At 56.0% G+C, this 24,429-nt stretch overlaps 1 protein-coding gene across 2 annotated transcripts in view; it reads left to right on the top strand.

The window, feature by feature from the left end:
• Window positions 1–24,429, top strand: part of CRISPLD2 (cysteine rich secretory protein LCCL domain containing 2) — a 64,418-nt gene that overhangs the window by 6,544 nt on the left and 33,445 nt on the right. The window contains exons 2-6 of one of the 2 annotated variants that reach the window (XM_041771681.1): window positions 8,997–9,302; window positions 14,682–14,800; window positions 17,341–17,473; window positions 17,908–18,023; window positions 20,985–21,085. In XM_041771681.1, the coding sequence (XP_041627615.1) occupies window positions 9,069–9,302; window positions 14,682–14,800; window positions 17,341–17,473; window positions 17,908–18,023; window positions 20,985–21,085 (703 nt within the window). In that variant the 5' untranslated portion in view covers window positions 8,997–9,068. Of the gene's footprint in view, window positions 1–8,996; window positions 9,303–12,973; window positions 13,181–14,681; window positions 14,801–17,340; window positions 17,474–17,907; window positions 18,024–20,984; window positions 21,086–24,429 lie in introns of those variants that run through there. The other variant, XM_041771682.1, reaches the window with a different exon arrangement.

Raw genomic sequence — 24,429 nt, 5'->3', positions numbered from 1 at the left:
CCCACAGTCCCGCCCCCAGGGGTAACCATTCCCCCCTCTAATGGCACAGGTTGGTTTTGTGTGGTCCTGAACGTGACATAAACAGAACCGAGCATGTTTAATCCCTGGAGTCTGGCTTCTCCTGTTGGGTTGCTGCCTGTGTCATTGCATGCTGATGGGCCTTCAAAGCATCAATCTGACCCTATCACCGTCAGCTGTACCGCCCCACTGATGCTTCAGGACTCCTGGCCACCTGGCCCTGCCCTCCTCTGTGACCCCGCTGTCCCCCAGCTCACAGATTTGTGCCTGTCCTCGGTCATGCCAACACGGTGAGCATCCCTGAGCCTCTGTCCTGGTGGTCCCTGCTGTCTGGAGTTCCCCTTCCTTGAGATTTCAGTGAGACCTTGCTGTCCACCCCAGCCAGAGCGGTCCCTGTCCCTTCGCCTACCGAGAGTTATCCCATTCCCCGGGCGCTTTTCTCACACCTTCTGTTTCTGTCTATTAGCTGTGATGTCTCCTCCCTCCCTCGAAGGCAGGCTTGCTTGCTTGCCTGCACATCCGGACTCCGTGGCCACCTGAGGGCTTGCCCTGAGATTCTTGTCCGCATGGCAGTGTGGAGATTCCATAGGCTGGTGCTGTGGGATTCTTGAGCACCAAGAGTTGGGTGAGCCGTGTGCCTTCAAGCTTGGTACATGAGCCAGGGGCCGTGACTCATCCTTCCAGATACCACCCAATACTGGTGAATCAGGCATTTCGGCAGAAGGCGGGTGCAAGTGCTGCCAGACCCGCAGCCTGGAGCAGAAATGATCGGAGGAGGGAAAGACACAGTCGGTAGCTCCAGAACCACTAGTTCTCCCCTCATCTTCTCACCCTCCCTCCTCTACGCCTGAGAGCAATTCAGAGCCTCATCGTCCTCTTGAAGGACTGGAAAATCAGAGGCTGAGGAACCTTCTGGGCAGCCCGAGGCTCGCCGTGGTGCAGTCACAATTCAAACCCGGGGCTCACCCAACAGCCACGCTTTCCCACACCCCCCTGGGGCAGCCCTGGACTGCTTGTCTTCGGGAGCCTGTTTCCTGATGCTTATCTGAAGCTTTGCTAAACATCCACACATGGGCAGGAAGGCAGGCGAGGGGCGCTAGGAGTGAGATACTAGGTATTTTGAGAATATATTAATTTTTTATCCAGTCACTTTAAAATGGCTTTTCTCATATATTATCTTGGTTTATATTGGACATGCCTGGTTTTTAGTTCTTTTTTTGAAAAATGAGTTCTTCTTTTGCCCAGGTCTTTATATATTCACAGTGTAGTAGTTAAAAAATCGAGGGGCACCTGGGTGGCTCAGTTGTGCATCTGACTCTTGATTTGGGCTCAGGTCAGGATCTTGGGGTCATGAGATTGCGCCCTGAGTTGGGCTCTGTGCTCAGGGTGGAGTCTTGAGATTCTCTCTCTCTCCCTGCTTCTCTCTCTCTCTCTCTCTCTCAAATAAATAAGTAAAATATTTTAAAAAAAGATTGGATGGGTTTCACATAGGCTCTTGTTAGCCATCTGTCATTGGTTGTGGGCGACCCGGGGCTGGGTGCAGAGTGGCCGCAGGGAGGGGAAGGGGCTGCCTCCTGCTGTGTCCACCCCGCATCCTGAGAAGAAGAGTTTAAGGAAAACCAACTGGATCCCATGGAGGAGGGGAGACACCCCCTTATGCCGTGGGTGTCTGGTGCTCACACCCAGACGCTCCTCTCTGGAGGTTCGGCCAGTCCTGGGATCTGCCCCAGACATGTTGCGGGGGGGTCCCTACTCCCCGCTCCCAGCCACGGCTTCATTCCTAGAATTTTGGGTGGTTTGTGGGCATGAGTGAGATCTACCCTTGGCCTCAATCTTATTTGTATTTCTCCTCTGTGCTTCAGAGGAAGAGCAGAGCCTGGGGCCCCCCTGGCCTTTCGGGTTTGCTGCTGCCCCGTCGGGTGGGTGTGTCACTGCATGAGCCTGGCTGACGCGTGCGGAGGTTAAAGCTGTCCTGATGTTTCGGAGAGCTGTCCCTACGGGCCAGGGCAGGCCAGTGATCAGAGTGTGACGAAGCATCGCATCCTGCAGGCATTCTGCGTGACTGGGAGCAAGTTGCTTATCTGTTTGGAGCCTCTGTTCCCCCGCCTCTAGGACGGGGCCCTAGCGGTGATCCCATCCGGGTGTGGAGTGCGGGGAGTGGAGGGCCCACTGCAGTGTCTGCTGCTCCGTGCACGCTCCAGAACTGTTGGCTGTGGTATTTGTGATAAATGTTTGTGGAGCAGTTAATACTCACTGGGGTATGAAGTGGAACAGGACTCAGTGCCAGCCAGCGGTGTGCTGGAACCGGCTCGTTACGTTTTGTTAAATTTTTCAGAAAGCTTGTGAGCCAGTTAAACACAACCATCATTAAACATCAAATTATATGAAATTACAGTTAAGTAAGTCCTAGGTAAAACGAAGGTAATGAAAACTCACAACTTAGCCCGCCCTAATCTTTTACTACACTTTACTATTATCTCTGCCCGCAAGGTGATTGGGGTGGCCCCATCCCTGTGATAGAAAGACCACATGATGGTGTGCCATCAAGAGTCCTTCTAGAAATTCCATGTGCGGTGAGCTCCCATGGGTTGCCTGAAATTGGCCACAGTGGGAATATTTATACCAAGGGAACTGATGAACACTACATATCAGGGTGATTTTTAAAAGTTTTTATTTATTAAAAAAAGTTTTTATTTATTTATTCATGAGAGAAATAGAGAGGCAGAGACATAAGTAGAAGGAGAAGCAGGCTTCCTGTGGGGAGCCTGATGTGGGACTCGATCCCATGACCTTGGGATCACGCCCTGAGCTGAAGGCAGATGCTCAACCACTGAACCACACTGGCGACCCCAATTTTTTTTTTTTTTGAATGTCAGTTGTTAGACCTTTACCAGCATACACTGGTTCCAGCCCTCAAGAAGCATGCAGTCTTCGCTGGAGAGGCTTAACACAGTGATGGTGAGGTCTTGGGCACCTACCACTTGTTAACTCAGCTAAGACTGAGCCCTGGAATGAGGTGGAGCTTCATGGCAGTCACGGCAGGTGAATTGGGTCATTGTCATCAACATGAATGAGTATGTCCCTATGTACAGGCAATTCCTGGCCAGATAGTCAGCATTAATGCCCTACACCCAGTTCATTTTATTTTTTTAAATTTTTAATAATTTTAAGTAGGCTACATACCTGATGTGGGGCCCAAACTCACGACCCCAGCATAAAGACTTGCATACTTTACTGACTTTAGCCAGCCAGGCTCCAGACCTGGTAGTTTATGACATCCTGGAACCTGCTTACCCAGAAGCCTGGGAGAAAGAGGCCATGGCTCAGGCATGAACTGAGCAAAGCATGTTTCCAATTTAGGGGACAGATTTTAACCCCTGCAAGCATTAGACATTTAATATGATTTTAAAAAATTAGTTTTTGGGACGCCTGGGTGGCTCAGTGCTTGAGCGTATGCCTTTGGCTCAGGTCGTGATCCCGGGGTCCTGGGATTGAGTCCCACATCAGGCTCCCTGCATGGAGCCTGCTTCTCCCTCTGCCTGTGTCTCTGCCTCTCTCTGTGTATCTGTCATGAATAAATAAATAAAATCTTTAAAAAAATAAAATAAAAATTATATTTGTGTCAAGGCAGCGATGGGACTTTGAAATAATGTAATGAAGAGAGAACAGTCTTCACTCCCCATTATTAATCCTGGCCTTCTAGAAACTTCTTCAAACAATGCATGTGGGGCACATGTAGCATCACCATCATCGTTATAACAGCTAATACTTATGAAGTACTCCTGTTCATGATCTCGTTCATTCCTCAGCACACAGCTCATCCCATGACCCTAACCAGGCCAGGTGGATGAATCCCTGCTCATCTGTGGACCCTCCGGCGAAAGGACGCTGCTTTCTGGAAGCCTCCTGGCACACAAGCACGTCCGCAGACCTGTCTGGCTTGTTCACCGCTGCATTGCCAATGTCAGACAAGCCCTGTAATTCCCCTGTACCCTATAGACGTGGCAGCCGGGGCCCAGAGAATGTACGTGCCCGCGCCACGCCACTGGTGAGGGGCAGTGTCGGCAGTTGGCTCTGCTCTGTGTGCCCAGACGGCCCGTGCGGCGGGGAATGATCCAGCCAACACCACGCACAGCCCTTATATGGCTCTCCGGACCTCGTCGGGAGGATGAGACCCGCACATTCATTTCATAAATATTTATTGAACACGGACTTGTCAGTTGTCGACGCTTCAGCAGCAAACAAGCCCGGCAGGTCTGGGGGTGTGACTCAGCAGTGACCCTGGAGCTAAATCTTAAGTGAAAGAGCAGGAATTAATCGGCCTGGCCCGGGCCAGGGAGGGGGCAGGTTGGGGCCGCGGGATGAGCTGTGGGAACAGCATGTGCAGGAGGGAAGAGCTTGGCACATCTCAGAGCTGACGGCCCACGAACTCAGGGCTGAGATTCATCTTCCTGGCAGGCTTTCCCAAACACAGGCCGAGGCGGCCCTGGCCGGAGGACGCCCGGAGCGCCCAGCGCGCTCTCTTTCTCTTATTGCTCCCCGGGGGAGGGTTGGGGGGCGGCCTTGCCCCGGAGGTAACCACGAGGAGACCCCGATGCTAGATGGGCCCCGGCGGGGGTGGCGGGGTGGATGCAGAGCTGATACCACGACGTGTGTTGACAGTTCCACCTGGGACACCTGGGTGGCTCAGCGGCTGAGCACCTGCCTTTGGCCCACAGTGTGATCCTGGAGTCCCAGGATCGAGTCCCACATTGGGCTCCCTGCGTGGAGCCTGCTTCTCCCTCTGCCTGTGTCTTTGCTTCTCTCTCTCTGTCTGTCTGTCTCTCATGAATAAATAAATAAATAAAATCTTAAAAAAAAAAAAAAAAAGGAAGTTCCACCACCTTGCAGCAAGCTGGATTTCAAGGCTCAGTTCCATCTTGAACCTGGCCGCACAGCCTCACCAACACCGGGCAGCAGTCTCCTAAACTCAGTTTTCTTTTCCGTAAAATGGGGTTGGAAACAGCCACCACCCTGGCGGCTCCAGATGCGTTGAAGAGGTCTGGGCAGTGTTGTAGGAATTTGATTCCCTGTGACTTTCATTTGCCAGGCTGGGGTCTTGCTGTTGGCCATGAGGCTTGAAAGCCTCATTGCTCCCCGCCTCCCCACCTCCCTGGTGGACTGACATCTGCATCCTCGTGAGACCTTGGCACTGCTATCATGTTTGTATTCTCATGGGCTTGGTTTTGCAATTGTGGCAAAGGAGAACCGTAGCTTCTGGTGAGTGTTTCTGCCGCGCGGTACGGCCGTCCACGACACGTATCTCAAGCCACCAGAGATGGGCCCAGGCTGACAGAGTGGAGGAGGGCTTCTCTGCCCTAGGGGAACCAGAGGTCCAAAGAGTCGATGCCAGAGGTCAGAGGTCAGCTCGCCATGTGGGAGTCAGGCGCGGCAGCAGAGGGAGGTTAGATGGGTGCCACGCCCAGTGATGGAGGCATGTTTTGATGAAAGGTCACTGTGTTGTAATGTTTTAGTCCCCTGAGGTGACACATGGGTGCCTTCTCAGTTCCAGAACCACTATCTGACCCAGAGGCCGGTGTGGAGGGGGCTGCCGCGGGGTCCTCTCCCCCACGGGCTGCTGCCAGGAACCCCTCCAGGAAGCCCACTCCCAGGGAGGCAGGGCAGTGTAAGGAGAGGGCCCGGGGCCAGACAGGCTGGGTCCCAGCACACTGTTTCTGCTCACCAGCTTTGCGACTTCGGGCTCTTCTGGAAACCTCAGAGGCCTTACCCTCTTCCTCTGTAATGGGAGCATTAGAACCCAAGCCTCTGAGTTATTGGGTGGGTGAGATGAGAAATCCAGGGACTGGCACACAGTAGGTCTCCCTCCGTGTCAGCCTCCCTGGTCGGTTGAGCGCTGTACTTGTCACTGGGAAGCCCCAGGCAGCCTCAGATACTGCCTGTGTCTCATTTAAAGAAAGGATTTTAATGTTGTGATTGTAGGTGGGAAAGGGGCTGAAGTACTTTGGCCCTAAGTTCTGGTTGAGCTGTTGGGGCAGTAGATGCACAGGCCTGGGCTGCCGGTGATGCCGCAGTGAAGTGGGCCTCGGCCTCCTGGTGAGCCGTGTCCCCCTTGCCTCCTTCCCACAGCAGCCAGTTGGGTATTGGGAATGCAGTCCTGATCATGCATGTACTGCCCGACGCACATATTAGGTTGCCAGAGGCCCTACAGGCCAGGGGGCTTCGCCCACAGAGATTGGTTTTCTCGCACTGCGGGAGGCTGGACGTCCGAGCCCCCACTGCAGGCAGGGCTGCTTCCCCCCGAGGCCTCTCTCCTGTGCCTGCAGGTGCCACCTTCTCCCTGTGTCCTTGCACAGCCCTCCCTTGGTGGGTGTCTGCATCCCAGTCCCCTCTCTTATGATGACAGCAGTCAGACAGGGTTGGGGTCCGCCTAGTGACCTCATTTTAACTTAATGACCTCTTGAAAGGCCCTATCTCCACATACAGTCACACTCTGAGGTGCTGGGAGCCGGGCCCCCAGCCTGTGAATCTGGGGGAGGCCACAGCTCAATCCAGAAACCCATACTTGTTTCCTTTGTGCCAGCACCATGTGGGGCCCCTGGGAGGAGAGCCACTGGCTCTGTCCTACAGTGCAGACTTAGCAGGAGTGGCACGATCCGGGCCTCGCTCCTCCCCAGCTCCCTGAGCTCTGGCCAGGCCAGAAGATGTTCAGGACCAGTGGTGCACGGGGTGTACTTCCTGTGCAAGCCATGAGCGGTGTGACTCAGGGCGTGTGCATTTCCCAGGCAGTGACTGGCCGAGGCGAGGCAGAGGAGGCCCTTGGAGAAATGTCTTGTCCCCGTCCTTTCGGTTGTGTTCTCCTCTGTCGGGAGGGTGTGACTATACCCTGTGAGTGATGCTCCCATGAGTGGTGCTCCCATAAGTGGTGTTCCCAACTTGGAAGCTGCCCTCAAGGCTTTACAATTTCTCTTTGGGGCCATGCAGACAAGGACCCGCCTACAGGTCCTGCGTGCAGGTTGTTCCGTCATGAGCACAGTGAAGGCACCGTGTCTTGTCTCTTGAAATAAGGCTGCACCAGTTCAGAACTTGCCCGAAGGATGCACTTGGAACCAGCAACTGCTTCCTTGTCTTTTCGTGCTTTGACATTGTTTCCCTTTTATTAATTGATAATTTAAAAAAACCAGACAAGTCCAAAGGATAGCAAGGGCTCCCCACCTAGGTCCTGTCCCTGTGGCCACCCTCCTTGGGCCACCACTTTGTGGGTCTTCCCAACTCGACCTGTCCCTGTACAGTAAACAGAGGTGGACAGTTTGCCTTATTTGCTTAAGATTTTTAAAATATAAATGATATATTAAAAAATCGAGACAAGGTCCGTCGTATTCTCCTTCCCAGATTTTCTTCCCTCACCCTGGAGTCAGCCAGCATCATGAACTTGGTCTGGTTGTGTTGTGGTTTTACCATATAAACACGCACACACACACCCCATATACATATATGTACATGCAAACACACAGACGTGTGTATGTGTGTATAACATATGTATATAACCTGCACACGTAGCATACACCTACATGTATGTATGCCTATATCCACATCTACCCATGATTTACACAAGATATGGTCTGTATGTTTTAAAATTTGCATAAATAATACCATTCGTGTCCTATTCTCCAGCTCACTTTTTTAACCCAACATCGTATTTGGGGTTTATTTGTGCTGATGCTTATGGGGCTCTAGGTTATTACACCTGTCGTGTAATACTCCACTGACTCCCCACTATTTACCTGGCCCTGGTGACAGTTGTTTGAATGGTGCCCACTGGTGATTTAAGCCCCACTCAGGCTTTAGTCTAGTTGAATCACATTTGAGTTGTATGAACAATTCATGCCCCATGGCTTCGGGGATGCCCTGGCCCTCAAGCTGCCAAGGCGCAGAGTGCAACAGACCCAGTTCCGTCCTGAACCCAGAGCCTGGTGGGTGCTCTGTGACGTTGGTCTCTGCTCTCGCTCCATCACGGATCACCATCTGGCGTCACTGTCTTGGCATCTCTGTCAGCTTGGCCTTTTGCAGCTGGAAAAATGTTCATATATGGCCGTGCAACTAACCCTGGAGAGAAGTCAGGACTCCAGGGGTCTGCATTACTGGTTCGATTCCCAGTAGGGCAGGCGAGGGCCCATGCACAGGTCCTTCTGTGCCGTCAGTTCCCTGGGGCTCTGCATCTCACCCACTGCAGAGGATGCCAGGCCTCCCTGCTGGACGGTGGCTATTTTTGTCTGAAGCATGGCTCGGTCAGGACCCTGGAGAGTTTCCAGGGTTGCCCAGTTCCCATGGCTCCTTGGCTCCCTGCTCTGCCTCGCACTCGTCCCTCTGCCCCTCTGCGTCGTGCCCTGACGATGCCTCTGCTGGATGTTGTCTTGCAAACCTAGCCAGCTGCAGCCATGAGAGCTGGCTCCTGCTCATGTGGAGGAAGACCAACCAATGAGCTCTGGTGGTAGGACAGGGCGTCCTGGTGGCCCAGGTGGCCCAGCACCCTGGCGGGGTCCTGCAGCCCCTTCCTCCAGCACTGCCCCACTGCTGGCGACTGTGGTGTTCCTTGCCTCTCTCCCCAGCCTAAGTGGGAGGTCCCCGAGTCGAGGCACAGTGGCCTCTTTCGTCTTTGTGTCCCAGGGGCTGCCACAAATAGATGCCTAGTCAGGGTTCCCCTGACTGACCGACTCTCCCTTGGAGGTGAAGCAGAGGCGAGATGTATGAATAAACACACACTCCCCAGCCCTGCCTTGTCCTCTCGGACCAGACAAGCCAGGATGAGGGTGACTGCACCTGTCCTGTCTGTGGGACCTTCGGTATTGAGCTTCCGGGAGCCTTGGTTTTCATGTCTGCAAAGTGGGCAGAGTGATAGCTGCTCTTCGCGGCTCGAGCCCAGGCTGGAGCTGGGTTCATGCTGACCGCCCTCCCCCGCCCTGCCCTCTGCTTCCCTTCAGAGCTCGCGCCCAGCACCGCCTCCGGAGCCCAGCCTGCCTCCCCTGCCCGGTCCTCGCCGCCTGCGTGGCACCATGAGCCTGAACGGAGTCGTCCCCTTGGGGCTGGTGCTGCTGGTCTGCGGAGCCCAAGGCTTTTTCCTGCCTAACGTCACCCACTTAGAGAAGCTGCTCAGCAAATACCAGCAGGACAAGCCCCACTCCCGCGTGCGGAGGGCCATTCCCCGGTCGGACAAGGAGGAGATCCTCATGCTTCACAACAAGCTGCGAGGCCAGGTGTACCCCCCGGCCTCTAACATGGAGTACATGGTAAGCGCGGGCGCTCCCACGGGGGCCGGGGGCCTCTGCTTTTGTCTCCGGGGTGGGGGTGGGGGTGGCAGGCTCGGGGTCTCCTGCCTCTGTTGTCGACATCACAGTGGCACTGGGGAGTCCCCAGGACAGAGGAGCCCGGCCCAGGCGCCCGCCCCTGGCTCCCCACTGGCTCTCCTCCACGCTGGTAGAGGCTCTCAGGGCTGGGCTTTGGGGAGCCCTGAGACCTTGATGTGCCCTTGGCCAGTGGGAGCCTCGGCCTCTCGTGGTTCTGTGACAGTCTGATGACGGAATGCCTCGCACAGGTGCTCACGCCTGGGGCCACGGTCACCGTTGGGACTGTGCACCTGGGCTGCCCTGCTCTGCTTGAACAGCAGCGGGGCCGAGCCCGTGAGAGATGGGGTGTCTGCCGGTGAGGGGCTGGCAGAGAGGGGACAGTGGAGGGTCTCCCACGACCCTGGGGAGATCCTGCACGTAGGGAGCAGAAGGGCTCCCCGATCCCTGCCTCCAGCCACGCCTCTCTGTTGCTGCCAGAACCACTTCCTGCCGTCCCAGCCCCACGAACACACCTGCTGCTTTTCTCTCCTTGTACAGACTAGGAAACGGAGGCCCAGCGTCAGAGCTGGGAGTGGCAGGACTGGCCGCGGGACCCTGACTCTCGGCCACCTCCATGCTCACTTTAAACCTTGGCACCCCCGCGGCTCCTGTCCGCTCCCATGGCCCCTCCAGATGTTTTATCTTGTCTGCTCAGCCCAGCCCCCCAACACCTCTCACGGTGCCCCCACCAGCCCCCCGAGCCCTGCCTCCTGTAACCTTCCTGACCTCCAGGAAGCCTGTCTCCTGCCCAGAAGCCTCAGGGCCCTGTGAGCCCAGGATGGAGCCCATATACTCATGCCTGGCACTTGAGGCCTCCAATCAGGAGTTCTTCTGTCCTGAGAGGCAGCTCCGTGTTCCCCGAGGATGCCACCAGGCCCTCCCTGCCCCAGGAGCCCTGTCCCCACCTCATGCCTCAGCCCATCATAAGCAAGCCTCCCTCCCTCCCCTGGACCCCACTGTCCCTTTCCTGGGTACCTTGTGCTCTGCTACAGGTAGCACATGTGGCCCATGTCCCTCCCACGTGCCTGCGGAGCCCCTCCTGAGCTGTAGGGCCCATCAGAGGCTGTAGGGCAGATGGAAGGCTCACCCTTCTGGGCACACCCCCCCGCCCCGCCCCCGAGCAAGGCTGTCCTTTGGGACCTGTGATGAAGCCATGTCTTCATTCCTTCCAGAACATTGCCCAGGCATTCACTCTGAAGGGGTTGTGCTAATCTTGGGAGGAAGTGTGGGCACTCTTCCAAAATACTAACGCAGTAGCTGCTGGCGCAGACCTTCTTAGGGTTAAAGGTTTCGAGAATTAGCGTAGAATTCTTTGTGACTTTGGGTGTGGACTCTTCCCCCATCCTTCCCGGGACCTCGTGGTTTGGCTTGGCCCCCGGGGGAACAGGACGCTCTCCGCCTCTCTGGACAGGTCAGCCTTCCTCCTGTCGCCTGCCCACTCCAAGGCGCCCACCAGGCAGTAGAGAATTTTCCTCGGCTAGGAGCTTGACTGAGCCGTAAAGCCCTGGGATCCTGGTTGTTTCCTGCCCTGCCTCCCGTGGGGAACAGACTCCGGTTACGATGGTCTTGTCGTCGCTGCTCTGTGCTCGTCCAGCGGGTGTACGGAAGATTCCAAGCGAGGGGGGCTCACATACACAGCAGGGGGCGTCAGTACAGCCCGGAATGAGCCTGCCATGTTTTCCTATTCGTTTACTTTGTGTTATTTCAGGATTGGAGCTGGGATCTGGGTGCTCAGGTCTAAATGGCCTGCCCGTCAGGGAAGCTGAGCCTTTATGACTATTGTTGGGGCCATCCCTGAGCAGGCATCGTGAGGCAGGGAAGGCAGTGCGAGGCCCGGCCGCTGCACCCCAGGGCTGCCCATCTGCTCCTGTCTCCACCCTAACAAGTGGCACCAGCTTGAGAGTGGCTTGAAAATCTAGCTTCCAAAAAAAAAAAAAAAAGAAAGAAAAAGAAAGAAAATCTAGCTTCCCGCTCAGCCCTGCCTGCAGGGGCTTCAGGCTGTCACCCTTTGAAATAGCCTTAGCCCCAAAAGGTGGAATTTAAAACTCCGAAGACTTAAGACACCCTATTTTGAGGTTTTATAAGTGGATAGGCTCTGGAGCCGGCCTGCCTGGGTTTAGGGTAGCTGCCACTTGGTAACCGTGTGACTTTAGGCCAGATTAGTTAGCCTCTCTGTGTTAATGCTTCCTCACGTGCCAACAGGGACAGGAAAAGTACCTTTCAGGATTGTTTGAAGGAGTTGATGAGACGATGCATAAGTAGTAAATAAATGTACTAAATAAAATGTTGCTATTTACTATTTTAGTAACTATTATTATTTTAGTGGAGTGGGACCAGCACGTGGTGACAGCACGCAGAGCAAGAGGCGATCCCTTAGAAGCAAGTCCACTGGGTTGTTAAAGTTCTAAATTCCTGCTGTGTGATCTTAGGCAAGTTACCTAACTTCTCTTAGTCTCAAGGGTTTTGTTTGGGTTTTTGTTGTTGCTGTTGTTTAGTTTTTTTTGTTTTGTTTTTTCTGTGACAATAGGAAGATATTCCCCAAGGGCTTATTTCGAGAACTAAATAAGAAAATGGTGCTAATAAGGTTCTCTGGCAAGTGGCAGGTGTTCAGGCAACAGGACCTAATACTGCCCCTGGCAAGCAGTAGGTGCCTAAGTTGATTTCCTTAATATCCATGTACTGTTTACTGAGCTGCTTTGCATCTCACCTGGAGGCTGGATGCCTGTTCATTCAACCCTCTCCCCAAAACCTCTTCCAGCAGCATCATTGGCCCAGATGGGGAAACAGGCTCAGAGAGGTGAAGCCACTTTTCCACAGTCACGCAGCCAGCACGGGGCAGAGCCTGGCACCACAGCCAGGCTCGCCTCACAAACACTCTCACTGGTGCCTCTCACTGCCCTCTTCTTTCCCTCTTTTGGCCCCCGGTCATCCCTTCATGGGGTAGAGAATGTTCACCTGCGCCTGTCCTTCAGTGAGACATGGACTGGTTGGTGGTGGGGGGGCATGTTCAGCTGGGAAAGCACAGGCTGAGCGGGAGGTGAGGAGGGGCGGGTGGGGCCTGGGGAGGTCTTTGAGGGCTGCAGTGAGTGAGGGTGGGGAGTTGGCGGGGGCTGGGCCTCACCAGGCTCGCATTCCCCCACACACGCACGCATCATTCTGGGGTGACAGTCCTGACATGTAATGCTGCTCTGGCAAGGCCACTGAGCCAAAGAGCCTGTTGGCTGTGAGTAACTCAGCACATAGCCAAACCCCTTTGTTTGGGAAACATCATTGTGACGTCCTACTACGTGCCAGGCACGGCTGGAGCTGAGAGGAGGGTGGGAGGTGAAGAATGGGCCTGGAAGGAGGCCTCGAATGCAGGGAGGGGAGAGCTGGGTCCTTGTTGGGCTGCGTCCTGTTGCAGACCACATGTCAAGTTTGCCCGTCTCCAGCCAGAATTTCAAAAGCCCTTGACCCCCAGAGATCTTCCAGGGCCCTTCCTGCAGCCCTCCTCATGGAGCTGTAAAAAATGTTATGGATGCGGACCAAAGGCACACAAGGTTCATGTTGATCAGAATAAACAGGGAACTTCTGAGAAGCTAGTGAGCCTCGGGCTGGGGTCAGTGCCTGCACAGGCTGTGCCTGATCTCCCTGGACTCTGGGAAGGGCCTCCGCTGGCCCTGTCCAGAGGGATCTTCATGTACACGCAAGCTGCCCCCCACCCCCCGCGTGGATGCTGTCTTATCCTTCATGGAGCATCAGGTGGTCCCCTGCTTGGAGACAGATTCATCACGTTGGTGCAGGTAGTTTATTTGGGAGGGGGTGATCCATAAGTCTAGAAGGCGGAAGGAGAAAGTCCGACGTCACGGCATGCTACGGGGGCTCGTGGTGGGAGTGGGGGCTTGGATCTGCTGCATAAGGGGAGCTGCAGGAGGATCACCCACCCAGAGGAGGCCTGTTCCCTCCCCGTCCCAGGCTGTGCCCTGGGCTTTGGAGAAGGATCCCAGGCAGAAGCGGCACAGGGCTTGGTGGGCACTAAAGGGGAAGGCATTGACGGCAAGAGAGGAGTCTGAGGGCTGAGTGTACCCAGAATGTCCACTGCAACCGAAATGGGGTGCATCAGAGGGTGTGCCCCAGGTCCCCAGAGGTGTCTGTTCTAGGCCAAGGCTTGCCCCTGGATCCTCAGGAGTCTCTGTCATTGAGGCAGGAGGTCGGGGAGGCGTGGGGCTTCATGATGTTCCATATCAGGGGGCCTCCCTGCAATTGGCACGGTCCGTGTCCCAGTCCCGAGATCCCAGGGCTCTTACTAACTGTCGTTCAGTGAGCACCTACTGTGTGCCGGGGGCTAGGGCTCCCCGAGGAGGGAAGAGCGCCTGCCTGCCTGTCTGTGAGTTGGAGCATGTGCTTGATGGCTGAGAGGAGGCGGCCGAGCAGATGGCTGGAGGGCCGCTTGGCGTCTGCTCCACCGCGGAAGAGCACTGACCCCACCGCCTTGTTCACCACGTTCCCTCCCGGGGAGTCATGTGTGTCCCTGGGCCAGCTGGGAGGCAGGACGGGCTGTGGACTCTGTTTCAGACCCTCTGGCCCAGACCCTGCCCATTCAGGGTGGGCTGTGCGGGGGATGAGCTGGATGGGGCTGCTTCTTTTTTTTTTTTTTTCCAAAAAAAAAAAAAAACAGCAGTAAATTAGGGACGCCTGGGTGGTTCAGTGGTTGAGCATCTGCCTTTGGCTCAGGGCATGATCCCGGGGTCCTGGGATTGAGTCCTGCGTTGGGCTCCCCACAGGGAGCCTGCTTCTCCCTCTGCCTGTGTCTCTGCCTCTCTCTGTGTCTCTCATGAATAAGTAAATAAAATCTTTAAAAAAAAGAAGAGCAAAATGCACAAAACATGAAATTTCTGTTTTGACCATTTTTAAGTGTACAGTTCTGTGGCATCAAGTACATTCACAGTGCTGTGCAGCGGCCACCACCATCACCAGGGCTTAGGCGTCCTTTCACTTCCCGGTCGAGGAGCCGAAGGCCATACAAGGGACTTGCCCAGTGTCCCGGGCAGGTGGGAGCCCGAGCTGGAGCCGCGAGGACTGCTGTGGGCCAGGCTCCTCCGAGTGCTCTGCTGCCTCTCCCCTTCCCGCTTGCTGGGTCAGGAACCCACCCAACGTATGCATAGAACCCTGTGTCCAAGAACTGCGCCTGGCCTGGGCTCCACCTGGGGCCCAAGCAGGGGTGAGGGAGCATGGCTGCAGGTTGAGACCCTCTACCCATCCCTGACTCTGGCCTCCTGGTGCCTGTGTGTCCTCTCCCTGCAGACCTGGGACGAGGAGCTGGAGCAGTCGGCGGCAGCGTGGGCTCAAGAGTGCATCTGGGAGCACGGCCCCACCGGTCTGCTGGTGTCCATTGGGCAGAACCTGGCCGTCCACTGGGGCAGGTAAGAACCGCCGTGGTTCCCTCCTTACCTGTGACTTGGCCACCGCTGCTGAGTACCTACTGGGTGCTGGGCTTGGCGCTCACTGTCCATAGTCATGTTTAGCCCTCAGGACCACCTGTGCCATTTACACATCGGGAAATGGGCTCCGCGCCCAGGGCCACTTCTGAGTAATTGGCAAAACGGATGCGAGCCTGCTTGTTGGCTCCAGACGCTGATCCCTGGGCCCAGGGTTTCTGGAGCTTGGGTGTTCCAGTCCACCTCCTTGAAAGGATTCCTGAGCCCGTTGCGGCTGGCCAGCGGGGAGCTGGCCAGGTAAGTGGGAAATGGGAATGTCGCTCTTGCAGTGCTGGGCCAGGGCGTCTTCTGTGCCCTGGCACGTCTGGGTTCTGCTCATTCTCCAAGGCCCAGCCAGTTCCATGTTGAGAGCAGCTGTCCCTCACCTTCCCCTCCTCATCTGGCCATGGGGAGGCTCAGTCTCACCCCCAATGACCCCATAGCTGGAGGAGGGTCTTGGGAGTGGTCTGTAAGATGTTGCCCCATGGGCCTTCCCCGGGGTCAGCTGAGTGCACCCCCGGCTCAGGGCTGGTTTCCTTCGTGGGGAACTTGCCTTCTGGCCAGTGTAGACTCATTAGCCGACCAGACAATGTGGTGTGTATGCAAGGCTCCGGGGTTTGGACCCAGGGCTGGCCAAGGGCTCAGGGCCCACCAGTGCTTTGCCTGTATCATTGAAAAGTTGGACTGGGCTTATCATATCCCCTCAAAGCACAGGTGGCCTGACTTGCGGTGCAGCTCTTTCCCAGCTCCGTAAGCGCCTGCATCGGTGTGACCGCGAGTGGAACGCTTCCCCTAGGTCCCTGCCTTTCCAGGATGGAACCTGCGCAGGTGTCCTGAGGGCTGCAGACGTGTGACTTTGCAGAAGTGAATCAACACGTTGTTTCTGGGTTTTTTTTTTGTCTTCCGGTGAATTCTGCTTTTTTATAAAAATCAGTTTTCCGGTTGCATGAAAAGAGAATGTCTACAGGGAGAAAACCATCATTCCACTGGTCTGGCTCAACAACCAGAATATTCTTGGACTCCTGTGTACCATCTGGCTGTGGGCCGGCATATTTTTACATATTGGTAATAATGGCCAGGACAGCTTTTAATTCTCCCCCCCTTCTCATACGATATCAGACAATTCTTCTGTTCCATAGAGGTCACGGCTATCGTCGTCGAGGCTGCCTTCGGGCTGCCCAGCTGCCAGCTGCCAGGTTACAAGTTAGCTGTTCCATCGGGCTAAGTGCCAGGACTGATGGCGCAAAGGCCACAAAGATCTTGCACCTGCTGGACGCAGAGGGCCATCTGATTTCACAAAGAGCCCCCCTCATCCTCCAGGGGCTCCCGCAGCAGCCTGGCCACGGCACTCCGGGGAAGCAGACGGGCGCGGGTGTCCCCACACGGCCCTGTAGCTCTGTGGCCGGTGGCCGCAGGCGTCCTTCCCCCGGCTGGCCCCGGCCACGTCACTGACCGCCACCATGAGCTCTGGGCTGTGACCGTAATTGTTACAAGACCTCTAACTGCCCGGCTCACCACAGCGCTCTTAGAAACGGCCAGACCCGTTGTGCCTTTTCTCTTGATTCGAAACCGTTTTGTTTACACTTGCTGGTGACGCTGACCTGACCGGGGATTTGCATCCAGTTTATTTTCTTTCCTGGGAGGAAAGTAAGGATGCCAACCCCGTGGATGGGGCCGAGCCAGGAGGCAGTGGTCACTCATGGAGATGACCAGGGTGGGGGCCGGGGTCTCCTCACCTGGGGGCAGATGAGGGCTCAGGTGACCAGATCCTAAATAGGAACTTCTTGAAAGGCTTTGCCCACGTGACAGCAGAGCTCTGCATACCTGCAGGTTTCCGCACCTTGATTTCATTTCCTTCCTTATACCGGAGTCCTTGGGTCCTCAGCAGCTGAAGAATGAAGCCAGTCATGACGAAACAGAAACCTGAGTCCCTGGGCTCTTGTTTGGGGGTGATGGAGACCCGTGTGCCCTCTTCCCCATAGCTGGCTATCTCACAGCTTTTAGGCCTTCCCCGGCCCTTCTGTGCATTACCTGGACAATTACTTACTCATTGTTTTTCTCTGCATTGACTTTAAATGGACTCACGTTTTAAATCAAGTTGTGTTTTAAACAATAATATCTGGGAAGTACGGGGTTCGTGGGCTGCATATATCTCCCCAAATATACATGAGGGTAAGTACATAATTGTAATATGAGAAAATGACTCACTGGGGGCCAGGAAAACGTTTCCTGCACACAGGTGGCTTGTGGACCACCCAGGAACACCCCTGGAACCCAGAGGGGCTCCAGGGATCCCCAAGGTACGCTCCTTGCAAGCTTGGAGTTTAGGCACTGACACAAGTGCTGGGCAGGACTGGGGGCGCTTCTCCCAAAGTAGCCCCTCCTCCAGCCTGCCCCGTGGGCAGCAGTGCTGTGAGCCACCATCTCTGCCGGGTGTCATGGGTGTCATGGTGGCCGGGACGTAACAAGCTGGTCTGCCCCCACAGGTACCGCTCTCCTGGCTTCCACGTGCAGTCCTGGTATGACGAGGTGAAGGACTACACCTACCCCTACCCCCACGAGTGCAACCCCTGGTGTCCAGAGAGGTGCTCTGGACCCATGTGCACCCATTATACGCAGGTAACACTCGCGGCGTCGGCTGAGACCTCAGCTCAGGACCCCCAAACCCCATCACTCCCCTGGCTGTGCAGGACTGCTCCCCGGTTGGAAAACTCTGCTCTGTCATCACCATAATTTTTTCCTTTAATTTGCTGTTACTTAAAGTATAGCTGCTGGGCTGAGCTTGTGTTTGTGAGGCCAGTGCAAGAGACCAACAGTCAGCGCTAGAAACCTGTATGGCGATTTCACATCGCTGGCACTTTTTCCACATGTGTGGTTTGTTTTTGTTTGGGGGCGGTGTGTGTTCCACAAACAGATGGATCTTCAGTGGGTTAAGGAAAAAACCCGGTCCTTCACTCCTTTAGTGCCAGCACCCTGTCTGTAGATCCAGGCCGGATTCTGTGGCCCCACTGTGCCTCGTCCCTGGCTCTGACACACGGATGTCATCTTTTCAGATAGTCTGGGCCACCACCAACAAGATTGGCTGTGCTGTGAACACCTGCCGGAGGATGAACGTTTGGGGAGATGTTTGGGAGAATGCGGTCTATCTCGTCTGCAATTACTCTCCAAAGTAAGAACAAGTTAACATGGTTGTCTGGGTTGGGATGCATTTGCCTGCCATGGAGGACCCAACAAAAATGAGCTTAAACGGTGAAATCTCTTTATTAATTCACAAGACATCTAGAGATTGGTGCATCCAATTCAGCTTAAAAGCTGAGCAGTGTCAGTGAGGACTCAAGCTCTTTCTGTTTTCCTGCTGTACCATCCTCTCTTCATGGTTCCGAGATGGCTGCGGAGCACCGGGCATCACATCTTCCCAAACCAAATGGAAGAGAATGGTAGAAAAGGGCTTTCTCTTAGGCCTTTCTCAGCCCTGGTCCACTTTCCCCTTATGTCACTGGCCAGAACTAGGCCACTCACAGACAAGCGGTAGGGGCACGAGGTTTCCCTAACTGGCTTCGACCAATGACATTGCTCAGTTGGCTTTGCAGGTCATCTTCTGGGACTCCCTGAGCAAATCAGAAATGGGAATAGCTGTCAGCTGGCCCACCAGTGGGGTGTGCCGTGGGGAGAGTCTTTTTTTCTCTGAAAATATGCAGCAGACAGCACTCCAGGAAATGTATTCACGCTAGACCTAGCTTTTGCATTTTTATGTTTTCCCTTCTAGCAAAGACCACATGGAGCCTCTGTGTCTCAGCCCCCCTCCTCCTCCCAGCATCCTGATAGCATCCGGGGGCCATATACCCCTCAATGTACTCATTCACCTCCTTTGCCCATCAAGTATGTGCTGCTTCTCAGAGCACTGCCCTCGCCGCGTATGGCCTGCGGTTTGCACGCTGGCCGCTGGGCTGGCCGCCGCCCTAGCACCGTGCCCTGCACACAGTGTGCCCTCAAGGCATATTTGCTCGGTGACTGAAATGAAACACAGTGACCTCACTTATTTGGTTTGGGTCAGGAGTGGCCTCGAGGAGGCGGGATGAGGGGAATCGCTGAGGTCAGGAGGAAAATACACGCTCTCCGTCAGGCGTCTGGCACGTCCGTGCTGGCCGTGTCTCAGCAGCCCACAGACGTGAGGGCAGGCGGATTAGGTCATCATCACTGGGGAGGGACGCCCGCCCCGTGCAAGAGCTGTGACTGGCCCACGATGGGGGCACCCCCCGGCAGAGTGGCAGGTGGGCGTGAGGGATGATTATCAGACTCTGTATATAGAGAAAAAATACACATGAAGATCCCATGAGAAGCCGCCTTCTGCCCTTCCCAGTGCCCAGCTGCTTTCTTGGAAAGAAGAACACGTAGGATACACACTGGTCTCAAGCGTGCGTGTGCATGGGCTAGCTGGCGCCGGCGGCTGTGACCAAGGGCCAGGGGCTGCGTGTCCCCGGGGGAGGCACGGCGGGGCCGGGAGCTGGTGCTCCTCTTCCTCGCTGCATCCCCACATGGCATTTCTTCAGGGTGTGCACGCAGAGGGAGGCAGGGAGGCCGGGGGGTTCCCCGGTGTCTCCTCTTCTAGGGACACCGATCCTGCTGCATCAGGGCCTTCCCCTGTGGCCTCATTTCACCTCACTTACCTCCTGGGAAGCTCCACCTCCACACACAGCCACCCTGGGGGTTAGCGCTTCAACGTAGGAATTACAGGTGGTGGGGAGACACACAGTCAGTCCGTGGGACGCATGTATACCCACGTAACTACCACCCAGCTCAAGATGGAGCATGTCTCCAGGGGCCTGGGATGTCCCCCGCAGGGGCCACCATTCCCACATCTCTCCCCGCTGGTCAGTGTGCCTGGTTTGGACCCTCACGTGAACCGACCAGCCACGTCTGTCCTGCTGTGCTCAGCACGTCCTGCTCACCACTGTGTGTTCGAGGTTTGTGTGCTGTATTGCCTGTTCACAGGGCCATCCTGATTGCTGTGTGGTACTCTGTGGTGTCCACGGCCTCTTTCCTCAGGAGTCTGAGGGCCTGGCCATGCAGGACGCTGACCTGGGCACCAGAGCTTGCGGCCAGCACCCACAGGGCCCCCGACTCCCTGGACAGCCATCAGACAAGCTTGTTGGTTCAGCAAACGCTCAAGGAGCACGCGGCCCTCTTCATAGGCCCTGGTCTGAGGGCCGCCACACCTCACCCCCTCACCGCCTGACCTCCTGCTGTCACCCTTGTTACAGAGAAGGAGACAGAGGGTCAGGGCTGAGGGCAGCGCTGGGGTGGCGTGCTGGCAGGGCCGAGTGCAGCCCGGGGAATCGTTCTGGACAGCTCGCCTGAGGGAGGCCGGGGCCAGGCTTGGCTTAGCAGCGGGGCTCTGGCTCTCCTTCCTGAATGAGCAAAAGGGTGACCGACCAGGTCAACCCTGAAGGAAGTTTCTAGAAGGAATCACAGAGATGGGTCCCCAGTCACTCCAGCTTGTGCTGCCAAAGGCCCAGGCTCTGAGAGAAGGGCTTGGGAATACCGCTCTGCACCTGCTACCTGGCCCCTGGAGAACTTGAGAGGGAGGTGGATGGTATCCATGACATCCAGAGGGACCTTGGTCCCCACCCCAAGGGCAGAGTGGTCAGAGGCTCTGAGCCCCTCCCCATGTGTGCTGTGTGACCTTGGGCAGGTCACTTAAGCTTTATGAGCTCTAGGAGCCTCCTGGGTGTTGGCAGGACAGAGGGACCTGGTTGATAGGAGCTAAGTAAACACCAGGTCCTCCCTAGAACATGCTGATATTGAGAAACAGCTTAGAAGGAGGGATCTCAGCAGCTTCCAGCACAAAAGTATTGGGGCTGGGTTAGGGGTGGCCGACAGCGTTCAGTCGTGTGAGGCAGGACACCGGGAGATGCAGGGCTAGGTGGTGTTGCACACAGCAGCGCCACGGGCCGAAGGTGCTGGGGAGGAAGGATGTGTCGCAGCTCCCCACGGGGATCCCTCTAGCATCCATCCAACCTCTGGGCAGCTGTCTCTCTTCCTCGTACCTGGCACACAGCGTCCTTCCTCCCCTGGACAGCCCAGGCCCTTGGGCGGTGGCCCCCTGACGGTGTTTTTGGCATGTCCGCAGGGGGAACTGGATCGGAGAAGCCCCGTACAAAACCGGCCGGCCCTGCTCCGAGTGCCCGCCCAGCTACGGAGGCAGCTGCAACAACAACCTGTGTTACCGAGGTAGGAAGTGACTTACAGGCCGCCCTTGGTGGCCGTCCCTTCTGTCTGTGGGTCCCGGAAGAGCTGTCGTCACACGGGAACACGAGCACTGAGGTCAAGATGCCTCTGCCTTCCCTCCCCCTGCCTGTGCAGCCCTGAGCGGCAGGTGTCCCCCTCTGCGGACCCGGGGGTGCACAGCGCCCAGCTCCCTGGGGACACAGGGCTGCGCTGGCAAGTCCTTCCTGTACACATCTCCCACGGCCACCGCCGGAGCGGATGCTGGATGCACACACGTCCCTGCCAGTGTTGGGCTCATGGTTTGCCGTCAACACACAACAAACAAGAAATGCAGAGCGCTTGACTAGACGGTGCCCGTCCCGGATGACCCCCTCCGGGCTCGGCCAGGCTTGTGCCCTGGGTGGTCGGTCTCATCCTTCTACCCTTGTTTGCATCTTGCCGATGCCTCACCCGATTTGTCATCGCTGCTCATGCTGCCTTCCCCCCACGGCTGAGGCAGATCCCTGGCTTTCAGAGGCCGGGTACCTGTCCCCTTGATTCTAGTCAGCCACCAAGGTGTCCCCACTACCCCCGCTACTGTAAGGAGCGCATCTTGCCTAAGGTGCTGCTCACGATTTTCAGTATTTTCTCAGGCTCTCCGCCAGGAGGGACAGAGTGGGGCCAGAGGGATGAGCCAGGGGTTTGTGTTTGGGATGCGCTGTTCATGTGGCTGCACCTGCAGGCCCTGTGACAGCAGAGAGGGGCGTGTGGGAAAGGGCAGCTCTCCACGTGGGGCTTTCCCTGTCAATCCAGTGGGCTCTGGGGTGCAGAAACAGATGGGCTAGGGTGGGGGTCCCAGACCTGCTCGGGGCCCAGGGACCCTGTCATCCTGGCCAGCCGTTCACCTCTACTTCCACCCATTGTGGGGGGCAAGGGTCTGGACGTGTGACAAACCTGTGTGTGCTGCTCCCTGGGCTGTGTGTCATCCACGAGCAGCAGAGCGGCTAGGGGCAGACTTCGAGCCTGGTTCTCAGACCCTTCGGTCACTCTGACCAGCAGGAAGATGAGCATGACAACACCAGCCTTCCGTGGGGGGTCCGTATTTGGTATGAACGTATTGAACGCCTGCTGTGTGCAGGATGTTGCTGGGGGCTATCTATAGGGATGACCATGGGACCTGACACTTAAGGCCCTACCCTCCTAAGATTGGGATTGCCACACAAGCAGCGACATGTGTCTTCCTGGGGAAGTAACTGATGTCATGGGGCTTATAGCAGGAGCATCCACTGTTTTCTGGAGGGGTCAGGGAAGGCCTCCTGAGCAGGTGGCCCTCTAGGAGGGGGATGTAGCCTAGGGGTGAGAGAGGGGTGCTTTTGCAGGGGCAAGAGCCCACGTGTATGCCTTTAGGTGTGAGGGCGGCGTGGCCCTGAGCCCGGGAGACAGGGAGGCTGTTAACTGAATTCCTCCTGCTGGCCCAGCCGTCTTCTCTGTGTTCGAGGCAGGGCTCCACACGCCGTAGTGAAACCCCCCTAATATCCCTGCTCGGAGTCCTGTGTTCACAAGACACGTGGGTTCTAGAGTCTGGCATACCTGCATTAGGAAGAGCACACCCGCCACACTCCAGCAGCAGGCCCCGGGTAGGCCACCCCCTCTCTGAGCCTCAGGCTCCCTGCCTGGAAGTGGGGTCAGTGCAGGACAAGACCATGGGTGGAGGCTGGCCCTTGGGCCTGTCTGGGCCCTTCCCCGGGTCCCTGGCAGGCCGAGCCTGTGGCTGCTGTCCAGTTGCCCAGGAGGGGGCAAGTCCCCCGTCAGATCCTGAGTGCTGATTTGGGGACTGAGAGAGAGAGAGAGAGAGAGAGAGAGAGAGAGAGAGAGGGCTGGCCATTGAGGCTTCTCTTTGTGTCTTCCACTGTTCTTCACTCAAGCCTAATCTCGTCACAGGGCTACTTTGGGGGCCCATCAGGTGCACAAGCCAGAGCTGCTCCGGCTAGGGCTCATCTCTGTGGTTCCTGCAGGTGCATCCTTGGGCCTACTGCTTGCTCTCTCTGAACCTGTCTGTCCATCTGTGACCGTAAGAGTTGAGTCCCTCTGTAGAAGCTTTCCTGGATGGAGGATGTGGAGAGAAGGGTGTGAGATGCTAGCACAGCAGCCTGCACATAGTGCTTTATAAACACCCCCATTCCATTCCCCCTCCCCGAGAGGAGTGGGGGTGGGTGGTACGACTGCACTTACCACCTTGTGTGGGGCCCTTCCTCACCTGGTGGGGACTGTAGGCCCTTTCACCGCCTGGAGGCCTCATCCATGTCACAAACCTGGCAGATACCCGTTCCCCCTTGGAAACACAGCTCTGGTGTCACACCTCCTCCAGGGAGCCTTCCCTGACTACACAGGCAGTGCACCTGTGCTCTTTCTGCACCCAGACTCTCCTTGAACCCCGGTCACCTGGTGCTACAACTGCCAGTTCGCTCTGAGGACTCCAGGGTCATGTAGCAGATGTGTTCTGCATGCCATCTGAACACATATACTGCCCATACCCACAGAGGATCATTTTCAAAGAACAAATGCACACAAAGACACCTTAGATGCTGGGTTGCCCACCCAGTGAAGCCTCTGTGCTTGTTTTTTTATTTGTGGTGGAAAATACCCAAGTTCCCTTGGCAGGCGTCCCAGTTTTCTTAGCTAACCATGCAGAAAGTCTCCTGTAAAGCAGCTTATCTGCATAAGCTACTTAATAAGCATTGATTGAGGGTGCCTGGCAAGGCCTTGACCTATAATGGAGATAGAGCAGGGATAAAGATAGACCATACGAGAAGCTTCCGTCCCTCCAGGAACCACGTGGCGATCAAGGGCGTGGGCTTCATGGAAGGCCAGCTTGACACTCAGCTGTGTGAGCTTGGGCAGGTAGCTTAGCCTCTCCAAGCCTTGATTTTCCTTTCTGTGAAATGGGGCTGACTCAGGGTTCCTAGGGAGCCAGGAGAGCACGCCAGGCAAGGGCCGAGCCAGCAAGTCATCATTCAGTTGGTGTCCAGCAAACATTAGCTCTGAGTGCTGTCACTACCTACAGAACCAGGTAGGAGTCTGGAGGCTGATGTGAGCGATGCTGTGGGGCCCGAGACCCCTGGTCTGGAGCTGGACGGTGCACACAGTAACCTTGCCATGAACTTGGGCATGGAATTTCCCCAGGTCTGCGCTGCTCTGCACAGAGGATCTTAATTAGGATGTGCTCAAATACAGCCTGTCCTCTGGGTAAGCATTCCACTTTTCATGTGTGTGTCTGAGGGCGAGGACTGTCTGCCCATTTTCTTAAATAGTGAACCCTCAAATGCTTTAGACTGCTTTACCAAACTATATTCGGCTGAATAAAGCCA

The sequence above is a fragment of the Vulpes lagopus genome, chromosome 10 (genome assembly GCF_018345385.1).
Source record: "Vulpes lagopus strain Blue_001 chromosome 10, ASM1834538v1, whole genome shotgun sequence".
NCBI lineage: Eukaryota > Metazoa > Chordata > Mammalia > Carnivora > Canidae > Vulpes > Vulpes lagopus.
The sequence above is the reverse complement of the archived record's forward strand: the minus strand, read 5'-3'. Positions and strand labels throughout refer to the sequence as shown.